Source organism: Anabrus simplex, chromosome 3 (assembly GCF_040414725.1).
Source record: "Anabrus simplex isolate iqAnaSimp1 chromosome 3, ASM4041472v1, whole genome shotgun sequence".
In the NCBI taxonomy this organism is placed as follows: domain Eukaryota; kingdom Metazoa; phylum Arthropoda; class Insecta; order Orthoptera; family Tettigoniidae; genus Anabrus; species Anabrus simplex.
In genome coordinates, this window is record NC_090267.1 from 264,402,194 (window position 1) to 264,426,336 (window position 24,143).

A 24,143-nucleotide genomic window follows, 5' to 3' on the forward strand; every position below is an offset into this window, starting at 1 on the left:
TCAAAACAGATTTACATAATTTTTACTTACTTATAATGTTACAAACCTTGGGATGGCAAGGTGTCAGCTTTTGCTGATTCCTCAAACACTTTAACATGTTATACAATAGTTCCTTTGTGACTGAAAGATCACAATATGAAGATAAAGTTGGAATTCAAAAGGACAAACTGGGGCAAATATTCATTTATAGGAAGGGGAGTTAGGGATTGGAATAACTTACCAAGGGAGATGTTCAATAAATTTCCAATTTCTTTGAAATCATTTCGGAAAAGGCTAGGAAAGCAACAGATAGGGAATCTGCCACCTGGGCGACTGCCCAAAATGCAGATCAGTATTGATTGATTGATTGATTGAGTGATTGACTGCAGATAAAAAAGCACACTTTTGAGCAACAAGTATGATGGATCTTTGGTTGAAAACAGGCAGTTTGGGTCCAAAAGGAAAATCAGAAAGTGAAGGTAGTGATCGTAAGAAGAACAGTTAATTAATTTGTGAGTGGTGTATCCAAGTATGGATGTATAAAGTGATAGTGAAATGGAGGCAGGAAAGCGCTGGCGTGAGGTTTGGATTGAATTTAAGGGGAAATTTGTTTGCATTAATGTTGGTGAAAATGGTAAGCTTGGGTGTAGTATTTGTTCATCTGTTAAAACAATAGAGTGTGCAAAGGAGATAGAATTTGCTCTTCAGTAGAATGTAGCCATGGCAAGATGATGCCTCTAGTAGTAAGCGAGCATCTCAATTGTCCAGCATCGAAAATAAAATAAAAATACACCATGAAACAGAAGGCCACAAAACTGCTTCCAAAATTAACCAACCAACCAGCCACCACTGATCTGTATTTAGGGCTATCACCCATGTGGCAGATTCCCTAGCATGTAAGTTGAGTAGTCTTTTTTTAAATAATATCAAAGTTAGAAATTTATCAAACATCTTCATTGGTAAATTACTGGTATTACAATCCCTAATTCCTCTTCCTGTAAACAAGTATTTTCCCTGATTTGAAGTATTTTCTCTGATTTGTCCTCTGGAATTCCAATTTTATCTTCATAGCATGATCTTTCCTACTTCCAAAAACTCCACTCAAGCTTATTCATCTACTAATGTCATTCCAAGCCATCTCTCCACTGACAGCTCGGAACATACTTAGTTGAGCTGTTATCTCCTTGCCTCCAAGTCTTCCCAGTCCAAATTTTGCAACATTTTCGTAACACTACTCAATTGTTGGAAATCACCGTGAACAAACCCTGCTGCTTTCCTTTGAATTTTTTTCAGTTCTCGAATCAAGTAACCTTGGTGAGGGTCTCATACACTGGAACCACACTCTAATTATGGTCTTCCCACTGACTTATATCCCCTCTCTTTTGCAACCTTACTACAACCGCTAAATACCCTCGTAGCCATATGAAGAGATCTGTAACTTTTATTTAGAATCCTGTTTATGTGAATACCTGAATTAACATTTAAGTACTTACAGTGATTCCCATGGAGTGCTGTCACCCCACCAACACAATGCAGTACTTAAAACTGAGAGGACTTTCCCCTCTTCGTGAAGCTTACAACCTGAATTTTCACCCCATTTACCATCATCATTGTTGGTTACTAATATTTCCAGTCATGTTCATACATTCAAATGACCAAATTAAATCTGAGGAATATGTGAAGATGAGGTGGCAAAACTGATGTACTGTACTACAACAGACACCAATTCAAGAATAATAATAAAATTAATAATGAAAATAATAATAATATTACTGCCTTTACTTCCCACTAACTACTTTTATGGTTTTCATAGATGCCAAGGTGCCGGAATTTAGTCCCACAGAAGTTCTTTTACATGCCAGGCTGACGTATTTGAGCACCTTCAAATACCACCAGACTAAGCCAGGATCGAACCTCCCAAGTTGGGGTCAAAAGGCCAGCACCTCAACCGTCCGAGCCACTCAGCCCAGCACCAATTCAAGAGTGTGTTCTAGTGATAAGTGTGATCATAAATCAGAAGAGAATAATACCTTTACTATGTTTAAATTAGTGCATTAAAATAGGGATTTTTCATCTTAAAATGCCTTCTAATGACTTCTTCATGCCAAATTAGGGGAAACTTGTTGTAACTTGTTGTAATTCACTAATTTAAGATGACAGGGCAATCTGGCATCCAATATTTGTCATGCCATGACTTACAGTATACTCTGTGAACATTTTGGGACTACAGTGCTGTTGGACACTAAACAGACATGGATATACAGGAAATTGGACTGATGAGGAGAGTTTGTGTTGTGGTGTTAATGGTGATCTACGCATAGAATGGTAATTCCCTAGTCCGGCTGCTGATACTCTCCAACCAATGGTGCAGGATGACACAGCATATTGCAAGGAGTCCATTACTTACTCCCAGATGGCAGATGAGATATGAAGGGATTCTCCCTTGTGGTGGTCAGACATGGTTGACCAGAACTTTGACTATGAGTATGCCTGCCCTCATGTTCCCATGCAGTCCAACATCGGGCCACTGTCAAATTCAAATGCCCCATGAATCTCGATATTGCAAGACTGGACCAGCTGGACAAATAGAGATCCAAAATGAGGCCCTTTCAAACTCGGTCAGGTGCAGATAGCGCTGTCTCACATGAGTATGCGGCATCTCCATGTCCTGAACAGTGATCACTCAACATCTGATGCTGTTCATGCCCCTTATATGCCCTACCAGGCCTGGTAACAACACTGAACATGAACAACAGTAATGCACTCTGGTGGCCATTTTACCTATCACAGAGAATTTCAACTCTAGTCATTTACATACCTGTCGATGGTGTGTATATGTATGAAGTTACATTGAAGTCTGACCATTTCTTCTGGGTGATTCAATTCTTTGTCAGGCAGTGTACCTTTATTTATCTTTACCACTTTGTCTCTTCCCATTTCCTGTACTTACCCAGATTTCTTTCTATCTTATTTCCATATTAAGACTGAAGATCTGTCAAGAAGATTGAAACATACCCTGCTGATGCAGCTGGGAAGCAGAAACAAGCTCACCAGTGACCAAGAAGAACTGGAATTAATAAGGAGAGAAACTATATAGGAATTTGAAGATGTGGAGGTTGTATTTTGTATTTTCATATTTTTCCTTGTTTTCTCTTTCTGTTTTCCTCTCTTCCAACACCAACCTGTCATTGTGTTCCTATATTTCTATATATGACTTAACAATTAAAATGTTACCCTATGAAAAGTGAATCCTTTAAGTGAGAACACTCCTTGATGATGTGTGCACCTCACAGTATTCCGTAAAATGTACTTTTGTGAGAACATCTTTCAGGATTTCAATATCTAAAAATCTACATTTAAAAAATTCTAAAAAATTTGTTTACATTACTGTGCATTTTAATTAATTTTTCAGTTTCTTGGAGCAGTATACTTTAAAGGTCCAGCACTGAAATTGGCTAAGCTCAATTCTTTGAGGAATGGGAAGACCTTCATCGGTACACTCAACTACAATCCAGATGGAGAAGGTATGTATTCAGATTTTTTAGGATGAGAAACTGAAAGTACATCAAGGGCAGAAAACTGAAAACAAGTTGTGAATATAACCTGATAGACATTTTCTTGGAGAAGGCCTTATATACATGTCAAGAGAGATAGGAACACAGATTAGAATAAACACAATGACTGTCAGTATGGGAAAAGGAAGACTTCCACTGTAATTATTATTTTACAGGAGAGTACAATATTAGATAACCATCCCATATTAACTGTAATGAGAAGGGAAAAGAGGGACGTATGGTCCTTTGGTCCTTTGAAGAATGAGTATGCTGGAAAAATGTAGAGAAAGGCCAAAAAGGGCATGAAATGTAAACCTAATACCGTTGTTGACAGGAGCAATGCCAAACTGAGCTTGGGGCCCTTGGGCACGAAATCACATTCCCAAGTTCAGAGCCACTAGAGCCCCCACTTTTAGTTGCCTCTTACGGCATGCAGGGGACATTAGACGTTTCCTATGGTCCTCACACACACAGGGATAGGGAAGAAAGCAGGAACAACAGAAATAGGAGATGGAGACAAACAGGAAATCACAAAAGGACACAGATGACCTCATCTTCACAAGCTGGATGGATTCTGAGTAGAAATGAATGTAAAAGTGTTGGTATTGATGAGGAGAGAGATGGCAGTATGTCCATATTCTTGTGTGTCTTCATGTTTGTCATTGTCTCTTCTTTCTGCTGGTCCCTCCTCTCATACCAAGCTGTCATTGTGCTCCTATCAGAGCTCATTAACACCCTTAATGTCAGCAAAAGTGCAACCAACTTAAAGATGCATGATGTCCCCACAGCATGTTGGCTACAACAGTCTGAATCCCCAATCGTCATAGATACTATGCCATTGGATTGGACTACATATCTGTCAGGGACCATGTTAGTGTTGTTGTACACTAACATTTCCACATTAAGAAATCTCATGGACAGACGTTTACTGAAGGCCAATAACAGCAGCGATCAGAGAGTTGTAATGGGAGCATGATTTTGTAAATATTCTGGTTTCAACATCTCTATTGAAGCACTGATCAAGACAGAATTATATATATTACATGAACTTATGGGAAACAAAAGAAAGATCAGCATTATGTCTTGACACAGGCTACTTTTTATTGTTTGGGTCACGAGTCCATACACTGGCTTGATGTATCTCTCTTTGTCATCCTATTTTATTCTAAACTTTTCATTTCTAAATAACTACTACATCTACCTTAATCTGTTTGTCATATTCATGCCTTGATCTACCCCTACTTTACTTACCACCTACACTTCCCTCAAAAACCAACTAACTGGCCGAGGTGGCCATGCGGTTAGGGGCGTGCAGCTGTGAGCTTGCATCCGGGAAATAGTGGGCAGCCCTGAATATGTTTTTCAGTGGTTTCCCATTTTCATACCAGGCAAATGCTTGGGTTGTGTCTTAATTAAGGCCACAGCTGCTTCCTTCCCACTCCTAGGCCTTTCCTATCCCATTGTTGCCATAAGACCTATCTATGTTGGTGCAGTGTAAAGCAAGAACAAGTCCTGGGTGTCTTAAGATGTGTCCTATCATTCTATCTCTTTGCCTGGTCAAATTTCATCAAATCATTCTCCTCTCACCAACTCAATTCAGTATCTCTTGATTTGTAATTCGATATACCCATCTCATCTTCAGTATTATTTTGTAACACCACATTTCAAAAATCTTCTATTCTCTTTCTATTTGAGCCAGTTATTATCCATGTTTCACTGGCATTCAATGCCATGTTCCAGACGAAAGTCTTCAAAAACATCTTTCTAATTCCCATATCGATGTTCAAAGTGAACAAATTTCTTTTATTAAGAAAGGCCTAGCTTACTTGTGCTAGTCTGCATTTTATGCCCTCCTTACTTCTGCCATCATTATTTATAGTTAGTTATCATAGTAACAATATTCACCTACTTCCCGTAAGACATAATTTCCTAATCTAGTATTTCCTGCATCACCTGACTACTTTTGGTTGCACTCCATTACTTTTGTTTTGGATTTATTTATTTATTTTCATCTTGTACTCCTACAAGACGGTGTCCATACCATTCAGCAATTTCTCCAGATCTTCTGCAGACTCAGATAAAATAACAATATCATTGGCAAATATCAGAGTTTTGATTTCATCTCCCTTTTCAAATTCTTCTTTGATTTCCTTCATGCCTGTTCTATATGAATATTGAAAAGAACTGGATTATTCCTACATTTTTTCTGAAGCCAAACTAATCTCCCAGCTCAGCTTCAACTTGTCTTTCTATTCTGCTGAAAATAATACTATGGTAATCAGAATTTTGAGAGTGTGAAATACTAAACTAATGGTGCAGTAATTTTCACACTTGTCAGCCAGTAGTGGCTTTTCATGAGTATCAGGTATATCCCAGCTGCATTTACATTTCTAACAATTATCTTTATCATTTTCTGCATGCCTATATTTTCCGTTTAAAACCTATTTGTTTAAAAAAAAAAAACGAAGAATACACCTTGTATGTTGTGATTTCCCAACTGGTGCAGTGCTCATAGTATTAAGCAAGCACCACAATTCATTTCCTTTGCAAGTGTGCCTTGTGGTCTGAGTGCAGCCCTCTAAGTACTCACAGCAGTGAGTGCAACGGTTGCCATGACAACGTGCCGGACCACCAGCAGCACGTATACAGCTGTATTTCGTTTGGTGCAGACCATCGAGGTAGTGGAATATTTGGACAATATCGTCCCAGCTCGTGCCAGACAGCCAAACACACCTGAATATGTAAGCCGGGCTTTCTGCCTAGGTTGAACACATGCCAGCCCCTGTAGCATTGCTGCCAATGGTAGTATCTCAATCTCATGCTAAAACAGAATCAACCAAAGATACATTTACTAGTATATTTTTTTTGCAAGAGTTGTGGCTACTGTTCCAACAGCTGTAACAAGAAGCTTGTTATAAATTTGAATGTGTGGTGTACGAAGAATTCTTTCATAGTTAAAATAAATATCCATTGTTATAATGTGAATCATGGCCGTGTGGCAGGTTAATCGTGAGTGAAGTGTAAGCGAGTGTAAAGAGCATACAATAGAATGAACTCTTGGCATGTTCGTACTTACTGTGTGAAACGTAACAATTATTAATGCATATTTGAAGAGGAAATTCAGTTACGTTATAAATGTAAATATGTAGCGTGAGAGGTCGTACTTATATGCATGGCCCGTTTCTTGATGCGGGGTCAGGGATGAGGTGAGATAAATTTATATGGCTAGATTTTACGGCCAGATGCTCTTCCTGATGGCAACCTCAGTTAAGGAACTAATGAAGATGAAATGAATTATGGTGAATGGAAATTGGGTAACGAGATGGAAGAAATCGGCTGTGGTCTATGAATAGGAACTGTCCCAGCATTTGCCTGGAAGTGAAAATGGGAAAAAAAAAAAAAAAAAAAAAAAAAAAAAAAAAAAGCATTCTCAGGACAGCCAACGGTGGGATTCAAATCCACATGTCTCCTGAATGCAGAGTTTGGCTCCATAACCGTAGCGCGTTAATGAGTGTGGCCACTCAGAGGCCGTATTTATACTGTATACAGTATTTAAATCTTTCTGGTCTAGGAAGCCAAGAATAATGGCCGAGAGGATTTGTTGTGCCGACCACACGTCACCTCATAATCTGCAGGCCTTCAGGCTGAGCAGCGGCTGCTTGGTAGACTATGACCCTTCGGGGTAGTTGCACCATGGGCTTTGGTTTGCTTTTAGTTAAATATCTTCTTATAGTGAGGAAGAATAGAGTTTTCTCCAAGGCATGTTTAAACATGGATTTAGTTTATATTTTATGAGAAATTCCATTTTCTAAATGGAACAGGGAGGATAGAAATAAATTTTATCAAGCAGTCATCCTCAGCCAGTTTTGACTTGTTAGAAAAAGACTAGTTCTCAAGGGTTATGAATTTCATATTGTTGGTCCGTATTGAACTGAGAATAACATATAAATTATGCAGAGTAGAGTTTTCCACCTATTCAATACTAAGATGTATTTACAATATTTACATTACACGGGACTAGTTTCAACCCTCCTTGGGGTCATCATCAGCCATATTAAAACATACACAATATTTGGCAAAATCCTAAGACATGTTTTTTAAAGGAAAATTCTTATGTAATTCATATTGTAAATTATTTATTCATAAGATTCTTCCTTTAAAAAACATATTTTAGGATTTCGCCAAATATTGTGTATGTTTTAATATGGCTGATGATGACCCCAAGGGGGGTTGAAACTAGTCCCATGTAATGTAAATATTGTAAATACATCTTAGTATTGAATAGGTGGAAAACTCTACTCTGCATAATTTATATGTTAAAAGACTGGTTCTGCCTCCAGAAAGATGCACACACAAAATTTCCAGGTATCTTGCAACAGTAGTTATCCGTGGTTATGCAGAAGCCACTATTTGCAGAAACTCTTTTGTTGGTCTTGTCATATTGTTGGATTGAAAAAGGGAATCACATAGGATTTGAAAATACATACCGGTACTGTACTACTAGATCTTTCCAAAAGCAAGAAGATTCCTCGGAGCATATAAAAAATGTAGTGGGATTTAAAGAGCTTAAAGAATCAGAATCAAATTGTTGATGCTTTAAGAGAAATGTTCATATTTACATCACAAAATTTAATGAGAATGCTAGGCTTAACAGACTTTTTATGCGATTACCAATCAATGCAGTTTTATTTATTTCTGAGCAAGAAATGACATTTAGAGGTCATAATGAGAGCAACTCCTCCTTAAATAGAGGGGATTTCAAAGAAATGTTGAAACTTTCAGTTTGCACCACCTCATGAGAAATGCAACAACATTATGCTTTGATAAAGAAAGTTTTTAGCAGAGAATCTCCAATGTGAGTTAATAGACTGCATCTATACCTTCATTAGGGATGCTGTTAAAGAGGAAATTTTAGAAACCACATTCTTAAGGTGATGATACAACTGATATCACAAAGATATTGCAGTGTTCGGTTACATTTTGGTATATTACCTACAAAGTTGAGCTGGTTGAACACTTTCTTGTCTTTTATGAAGTTACTGTAGTTTGGACCGTACAGTGATTACTTTCTTCAACTTGCTGCAGATTGTTCTGAGCAAATTTTCTTACAAAACTAATGACAGAGCTAGTGTTATGGCAGGCCATCTAAATGGTCTTCAAACTAAGGTCAAGGAAGATGCCCTTCAAGAATTATTTTTACATTGTTTGGCATACCAGTTAAATCTAGTGGTAAAGCAAAACATTAGCAACATATCAGGGTGATGTATTATTTTTGTGAGTCTTGATGGTATTCCCTCATTTTTTCATTCTTCAGCCAAAAGAACTTCTGTTGCTGATTCAGTAATTGTGATGTGAATACCATCTGGTGTGGATACACGTTGATTGTCACACGGAAAAAAATTTTAACGTGGTTTTCGAGGAGCTGGAGGGATTGAAAGAAATATTTGAAAAACTTATGTACAATCCTCAGGCAGACAAAAAAAGAACATTCATCAATCAGAAGAGTTGTTTAATAACTTCAGTAGCTTCCAATTTACATTTTTATCAATAGTATTCAATGACATTTTTGAGCTTGCTCCTATATTATTTAGCCTGCTCTAAAAGAAGTCTCTGGATGTTTACTTCTGCCTCTCAAAAATAACAACCACACAGCAACTGATACTAGGTAAAAGGAATGAAGAAAGATGTAAAACATATTTTCATATGGCTGAAGAGGAAACCAAAATTGAACTAAAAAGACATTCTGGTTTAAAAACAGAAAATTTAATTTTTGTTAAATATGAGTGCTTTATTTTGAGATACTGGATTTAATCTTCATAGAAATTGAAACAATATCTCAAGATATGCAGAAGCTCCAGTTTCTTTGCTTAGAAGATAGCTCTACATTTGGAGAATTTTCTAAAATCCTCCCTTTTGATGCTCTAGAGAACTTAAAAATCTCTCATCCTACAATATTTGATACACACAGGTTAAAAAGTAAACTTCAATGTATCTATCCTGATTCTACCTACAAAAACACCAGTTTGGAGGAAATAATTCTGTCACTCAATAATAACGAACTCACGGATGTGTTTAGAGAAGCATATCAGTTATTTTGTTTAATACTTACTATACTGTCTACCAGCTCCTCAGTAGAAGAAGCCTTTTATGCCTTAAACAGATAAAAATAAACTTAAGGAATACAACATTGCAAAAAAAGAGGCTGACTGCGCTGGCAACCATATCCCTGGAGAAGTCTCTGCTCAATGACTTGATGAATTCAATGCTCTTTTACGATGACATCATAGACAAGTTTGCTGCTTCAAAGGATCGAAGGATAGATTTAACATACAAGCAACAGATATTACCAAGCATGAGTAAATGTACCACGTGGTCACATTACACACATAAAAAAACTGTAAGATAGTATTTTAAATTTACGGTATAATGTTTTGCAACATATGGACACGAGTGTCATCAAACTTTGATTTTAATGTGTTTCCTCTCTGTTAGATATCTTTGTATATTCCAATGTTTTATTATCCCAAGTTTTAAAATCTTTATGACTGAAGATGGTCCAAGTGGCCAAAACTAGTCCCGTGTACCAGTACCGTGATTATAATGTAATTATTGAGAAAATATAGTTATATATATCATTAGTCTTATATTGAATAGGTGGACCCATTTTACCTACTAATTGTACAGACATACTTTGAAGTTTTTAAAAACCAATGACTAAAATAATTTCCTTCTCCAGCAAAAAGAGCTGCTAGTTTGGCTGATGGGGTAGGAATTGAAATAACAATTTGCCTGCTTACTTGCTTACTCGCTTGCTTGTCAGAATGCATCAATCTCATCTGTATTATGTCCGACTCGTTGGCTGAATTGTCAGCATACTGGCCTCTGGTTCAGAGGGCCTGGGTTTGATTCCCGACCGGGTCGGGGATTTTAACCTTCATTCCTTAATTCCAGTGGCCCAGGGGCTGGCTGTTTGTGCTGTCCCCAACATCCCTGCAACTCTCACACCACACATAACACTATCCCCACCACAATGACACGCAATTACCTACACATGGCAGATGCCGCCCACCATCATCGGAGGGTCTTCCTTACAAGGGCTGCACTCGGTTACAAATAGCCACATGAAATTAATAATCCGTATTACAAGTAACACAGATAATGAAAGTATGTAAACATGGTTTGATGTATCATAGTATTCCACCACTTATCCGATAGGCTATGTGGATTGAGCTTGAGTTCGTGTATTGATAATTTAATCCATTTTAGCTGCGACCTTCATAGACAAGTTATTCTTCTACAGTTATTTCTTTCACTACTGAAAGTTCAGTTATTATCTGCATTATGGGAAGGAATGCAAAGAAGAACTCCTAAACAACAAGGCCAAGCAACAAAGACCAGGACTCCAAAGAAGAAGGTGCCTAACAGAAAGTCTCCATCTCCACCAGCTTCAAATGCCAAGCACACTCCAAGCCAGCCATTTAGTTTCTCAGCTGTGATTCATCAAGGTCTTCCACCAGTTGTTGAACAGGAACTTAGCAGTGCCATTAAACATCATGGATCGATGTTTCACTCATGTATCTGGCCAAACAACAAGTGCACAACTTTCTGGAAGAAGAAATGGAACATAGCAACAAGATGAAACCAGAGCTTAACCTCAGTCTCCACCAACATGATTGTTACACTGAAAGTCTGTGATATCACCTACTCCCCTCACAAAATGTGGCCACCTCTACCGCCGAGGGACATTTCGATATATTAAAATACAAATATTCATTCAAAATTGATACTTAATTAAAGTATCGATATGCTGACATTATCAAAACAAAATATTGATATTTCTTCACATCAAATAATGATTTTTCCAAGTACAAGGATTCACAATGATATTGAATTATATTAAATTTGGGATCATGACGGTTCCCAGGGAAACAATATATTTAAAGGAATGAAATATAACTATCAAAATATTGTGTGTAAAATCATGATCAAAAGTTTGTTGTATCTCCACTGAACTTGACATGTTTAGAATATGGTTTACACATTCTGACACTTCACTATTTTTCTCAGGTAGCCTACATCCACACTCTAGCCTACTAGTTGGAAGAGCTATTTCTACAATTGAAAGTAACTTTCATGAGAAAACACCAACACAGAAACATTTATGCGATGAATAATTCTGATTTACCTGCAAAGTCAAAATATCTATAACATGCAATAGGCCAACAGGAACTACACTTGCAAGACACACACAACACACATAACTGAATGGATGAGAAAGAATATAAGGACAAATGTCCTTGTTATCGGTCACTACCCTTTTTCTATATTAAAATACTGCATGCCTTCCTTTTATGGTAATAGACTGCTCATGAAGTTTCCTCTTAATTATAATTTTATATACATTTTTCAATTAATACCACTATTGCTTAATTATTCATGATTTTTCGTTCATTTGATATTGGTAATGTCAAAACATAGTATTATATCACATAAATATCAAAACAAAATATTGATAGTGAAACATCGAATATCGAAAGAAAAGTATCGATAATATCACATATTGATAGTGAAACATTAAATATCAAAAGAAAAGTATCGATAATATCACAACATCCTTACTAGTGCCTACTGGACCTTTACAATTCAATACAGGATCTTCATACTCTCCTGACCATATTTCAACCTTCCAGCATCCTACTGAGCCATTAAGATACAGTTATCTGATAACAGGCTTCAACCTTATCATCAAGAAGATGCATATAATTCATACAGACTCTGATGATGCATCAGTCATCCTTAAAAGTCTTAGAGTTTTGAATACTTTGGGACCAAATCTCTTGATCTAAGTACTCAAAAGTAAACAAAGTCCACCACCACCACCCTATTCTCCACTCTTCTCTGGTGTGATTTGAGGGGAGGATTCTGACCTTACACAAGACTCTATTCAAGATGAACTCCTCAATGAATGTGTGGCAGTCCATTGAGTTTTCCACATCTGGAATGCATCTGGACTAACCTACTATCTGCACACTTTTTAGAGATAAATTTACACCCTAGTGCTGAATCGGTCGACTTCGGTTATCTTTTGAGATTCGTATTGGCAACCTATGAAACACAAACTAAGAATCACTTATTATCGCTGTGCGACATCTGGCGTACACTTTACGTACTCGTACTGTTGTTGTTTACACAGCAAAGCCAAACTGTAGAATTCATGCTAGGAACATGTTTCGCATCGAGAAATATTATATAGTATTATGTATTGTGTGTGTGACACAGTTGTTGGCGTTAAGATAATAAAGTTTAGAAAATTCATATCGATCGATCGATCATATTATCGATTTAATTCAGATTTCATTTCCATTCAGTTGGCAGTATTTACCGGAACCGGCAGTGCTCCCTTCTTACTCCCCACCGAGTACAAAAAACTATCACTAAAAAGTGCGCGTACAGTAGATGGTCTGCATTCTACTAGAAACCAAAGATAAAGCTTATCAACTCAGCACCAACAGAGTGTAAATATTTCAATATCACCAATGCACTGAAGCTTCCAAGGCTCCTGCTCCACTCCACCTTGAGGTGTAATTGCTGTTTGTAGTAAAACTCTCACCAACTGAAGAGTGCAAAGAACGATAGATTTGTCCACAATGCTCATAGCCTGATCATCCTTTAAAAAAGTGCCCTAACCTGACCTCACCTCCCAAATGCAAACAGTGTTCTAGAGTCCTTCCCATATTTTTCTAAAAGTATCAGCAAGTATCCTGCTCCTCCTCCTCCTCCAAATCTCCCTGAGCTAGACCCTCCCCTATTCCCTCCATAGCTATCCAATTTCTGCTCCCAACTATGGAGTTCTTGATCAGATTTGTAAACCTTTCCTTCCAGAACATTCTACAGTTTCAATGACTATTTGTGGTTACACAACTCCAAGCCAAATAAACACAGCAAAAGGCAAAAGAAAAAAGAAAAAGATGAATACAGGTGGTAAAAGGCTACAAACATTATCAACATCTTCTCCCTCAGAAATAAGGAGTAGTCACTATTGTCATTAATATTCTCCCAGTGATTGATTGTTATGGATAATGTGCTATTTTTGTACAAAGAACAAAATAATTTATCTTATTTGAGTGTGTATTATTTGTATCTCCCCTCCAGCAACCAGCTCCCTGCCCACTGATACTGGGACAGCCAATTTACTTTTACATTTATTGCGCTAATTACTGTGATCTTGTAATTGCAGGTGTTGATCATATGACAGAGCAGAAGTACCTCTTTCTAAGGGGCCTCACAAACTTCACCGATTCTAATCTTGACTTGGCAAAGAAACTAACAAAACTGTGTGCAAACTTCATTGTTAAAGGGTGAGTATATTGTTGACAATGATATGAGTATGATTGTTTTGGGTAGCTTCATAAGCACCAACAGTTGTGGGTCGAGGACTTGATACTGTATGTTTAATTTTTAGTCCAAAATACTAAAGCTCTAATCATACAATTTTATGTTATGATTATATCCCAACCAGGGACAGCTCCAGGAGTTTTACCATGAGGTGTGATCATTGATAGTGTGCATCCCCTCCCCCCCTCTCCTTCACACTTTAATATATAATCTATTTCTTATCTGCAATGTAAATCTTCTGTGACTACATACTCACTTTCATACTGTTGAACCCTTAAGTGCCTGGCTACTTTGATAGGGATATTTAACACCCAGTTCCGGTCTGGGAGATGCCTGTTAAAATTCATCGTTAAAGTTTGAGAAAGGTACGGTAGTGTAAAGTAGGGTAAAACTGATCACGTTAGGTAAAAACAGTTGTCATTACATATTTTTAAATTTCCTGCATTTCTGCTCAACAAAAACTTGCGGGAGAGCTCTCTTTGATACATTTTTGATGTGCAATCCCACATAAACAATACTGAACAACAAATGGCCACACTGTACTGTTCACAAGCTAACAAAAGCATTATTAATGGGATAACAATTCCACTTGAATTACTGTGGTTGAGGGGGGGAAAAACATAGTGTGCTATATTAGCAAGTGTGATTTAGCAGTTAATCTTGATCTCAGTACGTTAGTAGAACTACCATTATGATATTACAAAGTGTAATTAATATTGAAAGTAAGCTTTCTCAAGAGATAAAAGATTGAAATTGCAAACATTTTATTTTGTGAGGTAAAACAGATCATGCTGCAACATTATAAGAAAAAGATGGGGATCCCAGATGAAATAAGAGGTACAATCCAAAATACCTGCAAAATGCAGTCCAGGATGTAAAGACTGGAAGGTTAAGCATTTGGGTGGTCTTTGAGAAATATGCAGTGCCACACACAATGCTGAATGTACCATCAGAAGGCAGGTGGAAGAAGACAAGATGCAGCTCATGGAGTGTGATGAAATGTGTACATGGGATCAAATTGTAAAAGAGTTGAAAGAGAGGGACATTAGCAATCAATCAATCAATCAATCAATCAATCAATCAATCAATCAATCAATCAATCAATCAATCAATCAATCAATCAATCAATCCTGATCTGCATTTAGGGCAGTCGCCCAGGTGGCAGATTCCCTATCTGTTGTTTTCCTAGCCTTTTCTTAAACAATTGCAAAGAAATTGGAAATTTATTGAACATTTCTCTTGGTAAGTTATTCCAATCCCTAACACCCCTTCCTAATAAACAAATTTTGTCCTCTTGAATTCCAACTTTATCTTCATATTGTGATTTTTCCTACTTTTAAAGACACCACTCAAACTTATTCATCTACTGATGTCAGTCCACGCCACCTCTCCACTGACAGCTCAAAACATACCACTTAGTCGAGAAGCTTCTCTCCTTTCTCCCAAGTCTTCCCAGCCCAAAATATGTAACATTTTTTTAACGGTACGCTTTTGTCGGAAATCACCCAGAACAAAATCTAGCTGCTTTTCTTTGGATTTTTTCCAGTTCTTGAATCAAGTAATTCTGGTGAGGGTCCCATACACTGGAACCATACTCTAGTTTGGGTCTTACCAGAGACTTATATGCCCTCTCCTGTACACCCTTACTACAACTCCTAAATACCCTCATAATCATGTGCAGAGATCTGTACCTTTTATTTATAGTCATATTTATGTGATTACTCCAATGAAGATCTTTCCTTATATTAATGCCTAGGTATTTACAATGATCCCCAAAGGGAACTTTCACCCCATCAATGCAGTAACTAAAACTGAGGGAACTTTTCCTATTTGTGAAACTCACAACCTGACTTTTAACCCCGTTTATCATCATACCATTGCCTAGTGTCCACCTCACAACATTATTGAGGTCATTTAGCAGTTGCTCACAATCTTGTAACTTATTTATTACTCTGTACAGAATAACATCATTCCACTTCTAAACACATATTGATATATATAAGAAAACATAGAGGTCCAATAATACTGCCTTGAGGTATTCCCCTTTAATTATTACAGGGACAGATAAAGCTTTGCCTATGCTATTTCTATGAGTTCTATTTTCTAGAAACATAGCCACCCATTCAGTCACTCTTTTGTCAAGTCCAATTGCACTCAATTTTGCCAGTAGTCTCCCATGATCTGCCTCATCAAATGCCTTAGATAGGTCAATTGCGATACAGTTCAATTGACCTCCTGAATCCAGGATATCTGCTATATCTTGCTGGAATCCTACAAGTTGAGCTTCAGTGGAATAACCTTTCCTAAACCTAAACTGCCTTCTATCAAACCAGTTATTAATTTTGCAAACATGTCTAATATAATCAGAAAGAATGCAATGCATGTCAAACTGACTGGCCTGTAATTTTCAGCTTTATGTCTACCACCCTTTCCTTTATACACAGGGTCTACTATAGCAACTCTCCATTCATTTGGTATAGCTCCCTCATGCAAACGATAATCAAATAATTACTTCAGATATGGTACTATATCCCAACCCATTGTCTTTAGTATATGTCCCGAAACCTTATCAATTCCAGCTGCTTTTCTAGTTTTCAACTTTTGTAGCTTACTGTAAATGTCATTGTTGTTATTACAAGATATTAGAATCATTCCGTATTGACGGTTTTCACTTTACAATGTGCGAAAAATGAAAGTATCCTCCAAATCAATACATCATATATTCCGTCATTAGACGGAGTAAACAAGATCAGACATGTTTCGGCTCGTTTGAGCCATCTTCAGTGAAAAAAATATTAGGGGGGTTGGAATAATTTACATAATATGATTTGAAAAAATGCTAAAAAACATAATGAAAGCGCAAATGAAAAAACAAACAAAAGAGAGCCTATACGGAAACAAAATTAGCACAAATATACAATATTTACATCAATATGCAGAGCAAAAAACAACTTATTGTGACAAAATTCAGTGAAACAGGTGTTAATTTGAAATAATAATAGATACTAAAAACTGCGTTAACCTAAGAAACAAGGGAATGAGAAAACAAATGATGTAGATGGAAATGAATAATAGTAGCACATGGTGAGGTTGTGGACCTCATAGTTTACAAACTATTAGTTTATAAAAATCACAAAACAGTTTGAAATCTCTGTCAAAATCATCTTAGTGGAAACCCATCACCTCAAATTGGTCAGGAGGAGAGCGGGAGCAAACATTTTGAGAGAAACCAAGCCTGAATTAACCTGCAGGCGAAAAGCCTGTGATAAGGAGAAAAAAACACCATGAAATTTAAGGCTTTAGAAATAGCAGCATTCTCAATATTTTCTCAATCTAGCGGTCCCTTTCTTCATTATTGTTTCATAATGTTGGCTGGTGTTTTGCCTTATTATAGAGGGGTCGGAAGAGCCGCATATAAAAATATGAGAAGCTGTGTTAGGTGGAAGACAGATGCATAGTAAATTGTAGTAATCTAGTGGAAACCGTCAGTGAAGTTCTAATCTGTAATGGAAAAAATGAGGTTGTATGAGAAACATGGGTTGATAAGTAAAAAGTGTGGAATGGTTGTGAAGAATGCTAAACTTACGGTGTGCAGTAGGTGGTGTCCTCTCTAGTGGCCTGGCTTTCTCAAAGTAACGGTCTCGTTCGCGTGATCGAGTCTATTGTTGGTTCGGCTGTGTTTGCTAGGATGGAAGGAGCGGAGGGGGAAGGGGAGGTGCAGGGCTGGTTTGAGGAAGGGAGGGGTGTTGAGTTGGAGAGATGGAGGTGGGTTTGTTTGGCAAATATAAGGAATGAATGTTTCAAGAGGATGTTAGTTTACTCACTGACTTCTAAAGCTCGAGTGGCGTGGCCTTCTCAAAGTGACGGTCTCGGTCGCGTGATCGAGTCTATTGTTGGTTGGCTGTATTTGCTAGGTTGGAAGGAGCGGAGGGGGAGGGTTGGTGTGAGGCGGGGGGGGAGTGGTGGTGAGTCGGGGAGATGGAGGTGGGGTTTGTTTGTGTTATGGAAATTCTGACAAATGTATGGGATGAATGTTTCAAGTAGAATGTTCTTTTTCTCGCTGACTTCATTTAAATTGTGGGTGGGGTTCATAAACTGATCTAAATCGATGTGGATGCTCTCGAGAATGTTGAGTAAGGTGCCTTTTTGCTCATAATGCAAGATCTTCAGGTCTTTATCTATCGAAGTGTATTTGTGGCTGGATGCTTTATGGTGTTCGCTCATAGCTGAAAAACGATTATATTTGAGAGCGTTGCGATGTTCGGCGTATCTTATGACAAAATTGCGGCCTGTTTGACCTATGTAGCTGGAATTACAGGATTGGCACTTTAATTTGTAAACTCCGGAGTTCAAATATTTGTTGTTGATGTTGCTATTGTTCTTGTTGACAGTGTGTGGATTGAAAATGAGTTTGGAGTTGGTGTGGGAGGTTCTGTAAGCTATTTTGATGCTGTGTTTCTTGAAAATGTTAGAAATTTGGTAAATGCTACTATTATTGAAAGTGAATGTGGAAAATTTTTCTTTTGGAGCGGAATCTTTAACTAGGGTAGTCTTGGGTCTGCTTTTGTATCTATTGATGATTCTGCTGATGAAGGTTCTATTGAAACCATTGTGTTCTGCAATGCTGTAGATGGTATTAATTTCTTTTTTGTAATTCTTGCGAGATAAAGGGATAGTTAATGCTCTGAGGACCATGCTATTGTAAGCTGCTTTTTTATGTATGTCTGGGTGCACAGAGGTCTGATGGATGGTATTGATGGTGTGGGTGGGTTTCCTGTATATATTGAAGGATAAAGTGTTGTTGCTGTTGCGCCTAATGGTTAAGTCCAGGTAATTAAGGGCTTTATTGTTTTCTGACTCTATGGTGAATTTTATATGTGGGTCAATAGAGTTGAGAAATCCAAGTACTGTGTTGCTGTTAGTAACGTGGGAGTCTAAAATAACAAAGGTGTCATCTACAAAGCGTGTCCAGTGTTGAATGCCATTGATCTTGCCAATGATGTGAGAATGTTCTAAATGATCAATGTAGATGTCTGCAAGGATTCCTGAAGCTGGTGACCCCATGGGAAGACCTATCTGTTGGTAAATGACATTGTTGAAAGTGAAGAAATTGTTGTTCACTTTCAACAATGTCATTTACCAACAGATAGGTCTTCCCATGGGGTCACCAGCTTCAGGAATCCTTGCAGACATCTACATTGATCATTTAGAACATTCTCACATCATTGGCAAGATCAATGGCATTCAACACTGGACACGCTTTGTAGATGACACCTTTGTTATTTTAGACTCCCACGTTACTAACAGCAACACAGTACTTGGATTTCTCAACTCTATTGACCCACATATAAAATTCACCATAGAGTCAGAAAACAATAAAGCCCTTAATTACCTGGACTTAACCATTAGGCGCAACAGCAACAATACTTTATCTTTCAATATATACAGGAAACCCACCCACACCATCAATACCATCCATCAGACCTCTGTGCACCCAGACATACATAAAAAAGCAGCTTACAATAGCATGGTCCTCAGAGCATTAACTATCCCTTTATCTCGCAAGAATTACAAAAAAGAAATTAATACCATCTACAGCATTGCAGAACACAATGGTTTCAATAGAACCTTCATCAGCAGAATCATCAATAGATACAAAAGCAGACCCAAGACTACCCTAGTTAAAGATTCCGCTCCAAAAGAAAAATTTTCCACATTCACTTTCAATAATAGTAGCATTTACCAAATTTCTAACATTTTCAAGAAACACAGCATCAAAATAGCTTACAGAACCTCCCACACCAACTCCAAACTCATTTTCAATCCACACACTGTCAACAAGAACAATAGCAACATCAACAACAAATATTTGAACTCCGGAGTTTACAAATTAAAGTGCCAATCCTGTAATTCCAGCTACATAGGTCAAACAGGCCGCAATTTTGTCATAAGATACGCCGAACATCGCAACGCTCTCAAATATAATCGTTTTTCAGCTATGAGCGAACACCATAAAGCATCCAGCCACAAATACACTTCGATAGATAAAGACCTGAAGATCTTGCATTATGAGCAAAAAGGCACCTTACTCAACATTCTCGAGAGCATCCACATCGATTTAGATCAGTTTATGAACCCCACCCACAATTTAAATGAAGTCAGCGAGAAAAAGAACATTCTACTTGAAACATTCATCCCATACATTTGTCAGAATTTCCATAACACAAACAAACCCCACCTCCATCTCCCCGACTCACCACCACTCCCCTCCCCCCCCTCACACCAACCCTCCCCCTCCGCTCCTTCCAACCTAGCAAATACAGCCAACCAACAATAGACTCGATCACGCGACCGATACCGTCACTTTGAGAAGGCCACGCCATTCGAGCTTTAGAAGTCAGTGAGTAAACTAACATCCTCTTGAAACATTCATTCCTTATATTTGCCAAACAAACCCACCTCCATCTCCCCAACTCAACACCCCTCCCTTCCTCAAACCAGCCCTGCACCTCCCCTTCCCCCTCCGCTCCTTCCATCCTAGCAAACACAGCCGAACCAACAATAGACTCGATCACGCGAACGAGACCGTTACTTTGAGAAAGCCAGGCCACTAGAGAGGACACCACCTACTGCACACTGTAAGTTTAGCATTCTTCACAACCATTCCACACTTTTTACTTATCAACCCATGTTTCTCATACAACCTCATTTTTTCCATTACAGATTAGAACTTCACTGACGGTTTCCACTAGATTACTACAATTTACTATGCATCTGTCTTCCACCTAACACAGCTTCTCATATTTTTATATGCGGCTCTTCCGACCCCTCTATAATAAGGCAAAACACCAGCCAACATTATGAAACAATAATGAAGAAAGGGACCGCTAGATTGAGAAAATATTGAGAATGCTGCTATTTCTAAAGCCTTAAATTTCATGGTGTTTTTTTCTCCTTATCACAGGCTTTTCGCCTGCAGGTTAATTCAGGCTTGGTTTCTCTCAAAATGTTTGCTCCCGCTCTCCTCCTGACCAATTTGAGGTGATGGGTTTCCACTAAGATGATTTTGACAGAGATTTCAAACTGTTTTGTGATTTTTATAAACTAATAGTTTGTAAACTATGAGGTCCACAACCTCACCATGTGCTACTATTATTCATTTCCATCTACATCATTTGTTTTCTCATTCCCTTGTTTCTTAGGTTAACGCAGTTTTTAGTATCTATTATTATTTCAAATTAACACCTGTTTCACTGAATTTTGTCACAATAAGTTGTTTTTTGCTCTGCATATTGATGTAAATATTGTATATTTGTGCTAATTTTGTTTCCGTATAGGCTCTCTTTTGTTTGTTTTTTCATTTGCGCTTTCATTATGTTTTTTAGCATTTTTTCAAATCATATTATGTAAATTATTCCAACCCCCCTAATATTTTTTTCACTGAAGATGGCTCAAACGAGCCGAAACATGTCTGATCTTGTTTACTCCGTCTAATGACGGAATATATGATGTATTGATTTGGAGGATACTTTCATTTTTCGCACATTGTAAAGTGAAAACCGTCAATACGGAATGATTCTAATATCTTGTAATGGAAATGCCATCCAGGCAAAGAAGAAAGCTAACCTTTATTGCAATCTCAAAATAAAGGTCGCCAAATTAGGGCAAGACTTACGTTTTTTGAAAAAATGCTTGATTAATGACGTAACCCCCAACTTTCTAAAGTTTACCAAGAAAACTCACAGAAATACAGCAAAAACTCGCGCGACTCAACTTAAAACCGATAAAATCTGGATTAAAGAGGAAATCAAATTTCTCCATAAAAAGAAATCTCTCCTGAACCACAAACTATATGAAACTCATTTAGAAGTTTCCACTCTCCTTTGCCCCCTCGAATGGACGTCCTTTCAATTACACGTCTCCAACAAACTTAACCTCACTTTGTTAAAGAAACAAAACACACTTGACAAGAAATGGAACGCTCTCTCAAAAACAAAAACAATGCTTAGCAAACATAACAACTCAAATAACACAACGCCTAATGATTTTCACCAACCTGTAGTAAACTTAAGTAAAATCATTCTTGATGCCGATGATCTTGATGTGCTGAGCAAGGGACCTAAACATAATTGGGGTAATCCTTCTAACCGTGATAATTTAATTTCCACCATAGCTGAATCTGAATTGGCCATTAATAAATTACCAATAAATATACAAGAAGAGGTCCGATATGAAGTCAAACACAAGCTATCTTCCATCCTCAATCAACAACAAACCATTAAACCCAACACAGTGCACGTAGCTAAAGTAAACAAACTTAAGAAAAAAGTGAAACAAAACGACTTAATTATAACAAAAGCCGACAAAGGAAATGCTACCGTAATCATGGACAAAAGTGACTATGTTAATAAAGCACACACGTTTTTTGCAGACAACAACTCCATAACCTCTAAAAAAGATCCAACTAATAAAATACAAAGAGACCTAAAAACCATCATCAAGAACATTTCATTTCTGTTTAATGACCTTGAAAAATCCAAAATGATTATCATGAATCCAAAACTTCCCACAGCCAAAGCGCTACCCAAGATCCATAAAACAGACATCCCCATAAGACCCATTATCAATTTCAGAAACAGTCCGACCTATGAAGTATCTCGATTCATTCACAAATTCCTCAAGTCACACTATCGTTTTCAAGCCAACACATCAGTAAAGAACTCCTTAGAATTCTGCAATAAGATCAAACACTTTAATTTATCCAAACACCACACTCTGCATTCTTTTGATATTACCAACATGTACGCTAATGTTCCCGTTAACAGCACCGTACAATTGATCAAAAACAATCTCTCCAAATTCAGCAATTTAAGTATAGGCGAAATAGATGAATTTATTCGAATTCTTGAATTTACTTTGAACAACAATTTCTTCACTTTCAACAATGTCATTTACCAACAGATAGGTCTTCCCATGGGGTCACCAGCTTCAGGAATCCTTGCAGACATCTACATTGATCATTTAGAACATTCTCACATCATTGGCAAGATCAATGGCATTCAACACTGGACACGCTTTGTAGATGACACCTTTGTTATTTTAGACTCCCACGTTACTAACAGCAACACAGTACTTGGATTTCTCAACTCTATTGACCCACATATAAAATTCACCATAGAGTCAGAAAACAATAAAGCCCTTAATTACCTGGACTTAACCATTAGGCGCAACAGCAACAACACTTTATCCTTCAATATATACAGGAAACCCACCCACACCATCAATACCATCCATCAGACCTCTGTGCACCCAGACATACATAAAAAAGCAGCTTACAATAGCATGGTCCTCAGAGCATTAACTATCCCTTTATCTCGCAAGAATTACAAAAAAGAAATTAATACCATCTACAGCATTGCAGAACACAATGGTTTCAATAGAACCTTCATCAGCAGAATCATCAATAGATACAAAAGCAGACCCAAGACTACCCTAGTTAAAGATTCCGCTCCAAAAGAAAAATTTTCCACATTCACTTTCAATAATAGTAGCATTTACCAAATTTCTAACATTTTCAAGAAACACAGCATCAAAATAGCTTACAGAACCTCCCACACCAACTCCAAACTCATTTTCAATCCACACACTGTCAACAAGAACAATAGCAACATCAACAACAAATATTTGAACTCCGGAGTTTACAAATTAAAGTGCCAATCCTGTAATTCCAGCTACATAGGTCAAACAGGCCGCAATTTTGTCATAAGATACGCCGAACATCGCAACGCTCTCAAATATAATCGTTTTTCAGCTATGAGCGAACACCATAAAGCATCCAGCCACAAATACACTTCGATAGATAAAGACCTGAAGATCTTGCATTATGAGCAAAAAGGCACCTTACTCAACATTCTCGAGAGCATCCACATCGATTTAGATCAGTTTATGAACCCCACCCACAATTTAAATGAAGTCAGCGAGAAAAAGAACATTCTACTTGAAACATTCATCCCATACATTTGTCAGAATTTCCATAACACAAACAAACCCCACCTCCATCTCCCCGACTCACCACCACTCCCCCCCCCCCCCTCACACCAACCCTCCCCCTCCGCTCCTTCCAACCTAGCAAATACAGCCAACCAACAATAGACTCGATCACGCGACCGAGACCGTCACTTTGAGAAGGCCACGCCATTCGAGCTTTAGAAGTCA

The 24,143-nt window shown here is 37.7% G+C and overlaps 1 protein-coding gene across 2 annotated transcripts in view; it reads left to right on the forward strand.

Moving 5' to 3' along the window:
• The window catches only part of LOC136867208 (neuroligin-4, Y-linked), a 173,660-nt gene that overhangs the window by 139,755 nt on the left and 9,762 nt on the right, over positions 1-24,143 (forward strand). For both annotated transcript variants that reach the window (XM_067144339.2, XM_067144340.2), the window contains exons 10-11: positions 3,392-3,503; positions 13,771-13,891. In XM_067144339.2, the coding sequence (XP_067000440.2) occupies positions 3,392-3,503; positions 13,771-13,891 (233 nt within the window). The remainder of the gene's footprint in view (positions 1-3,391; positions 3,504-13,770; positions 13,892-24,143) is intronic.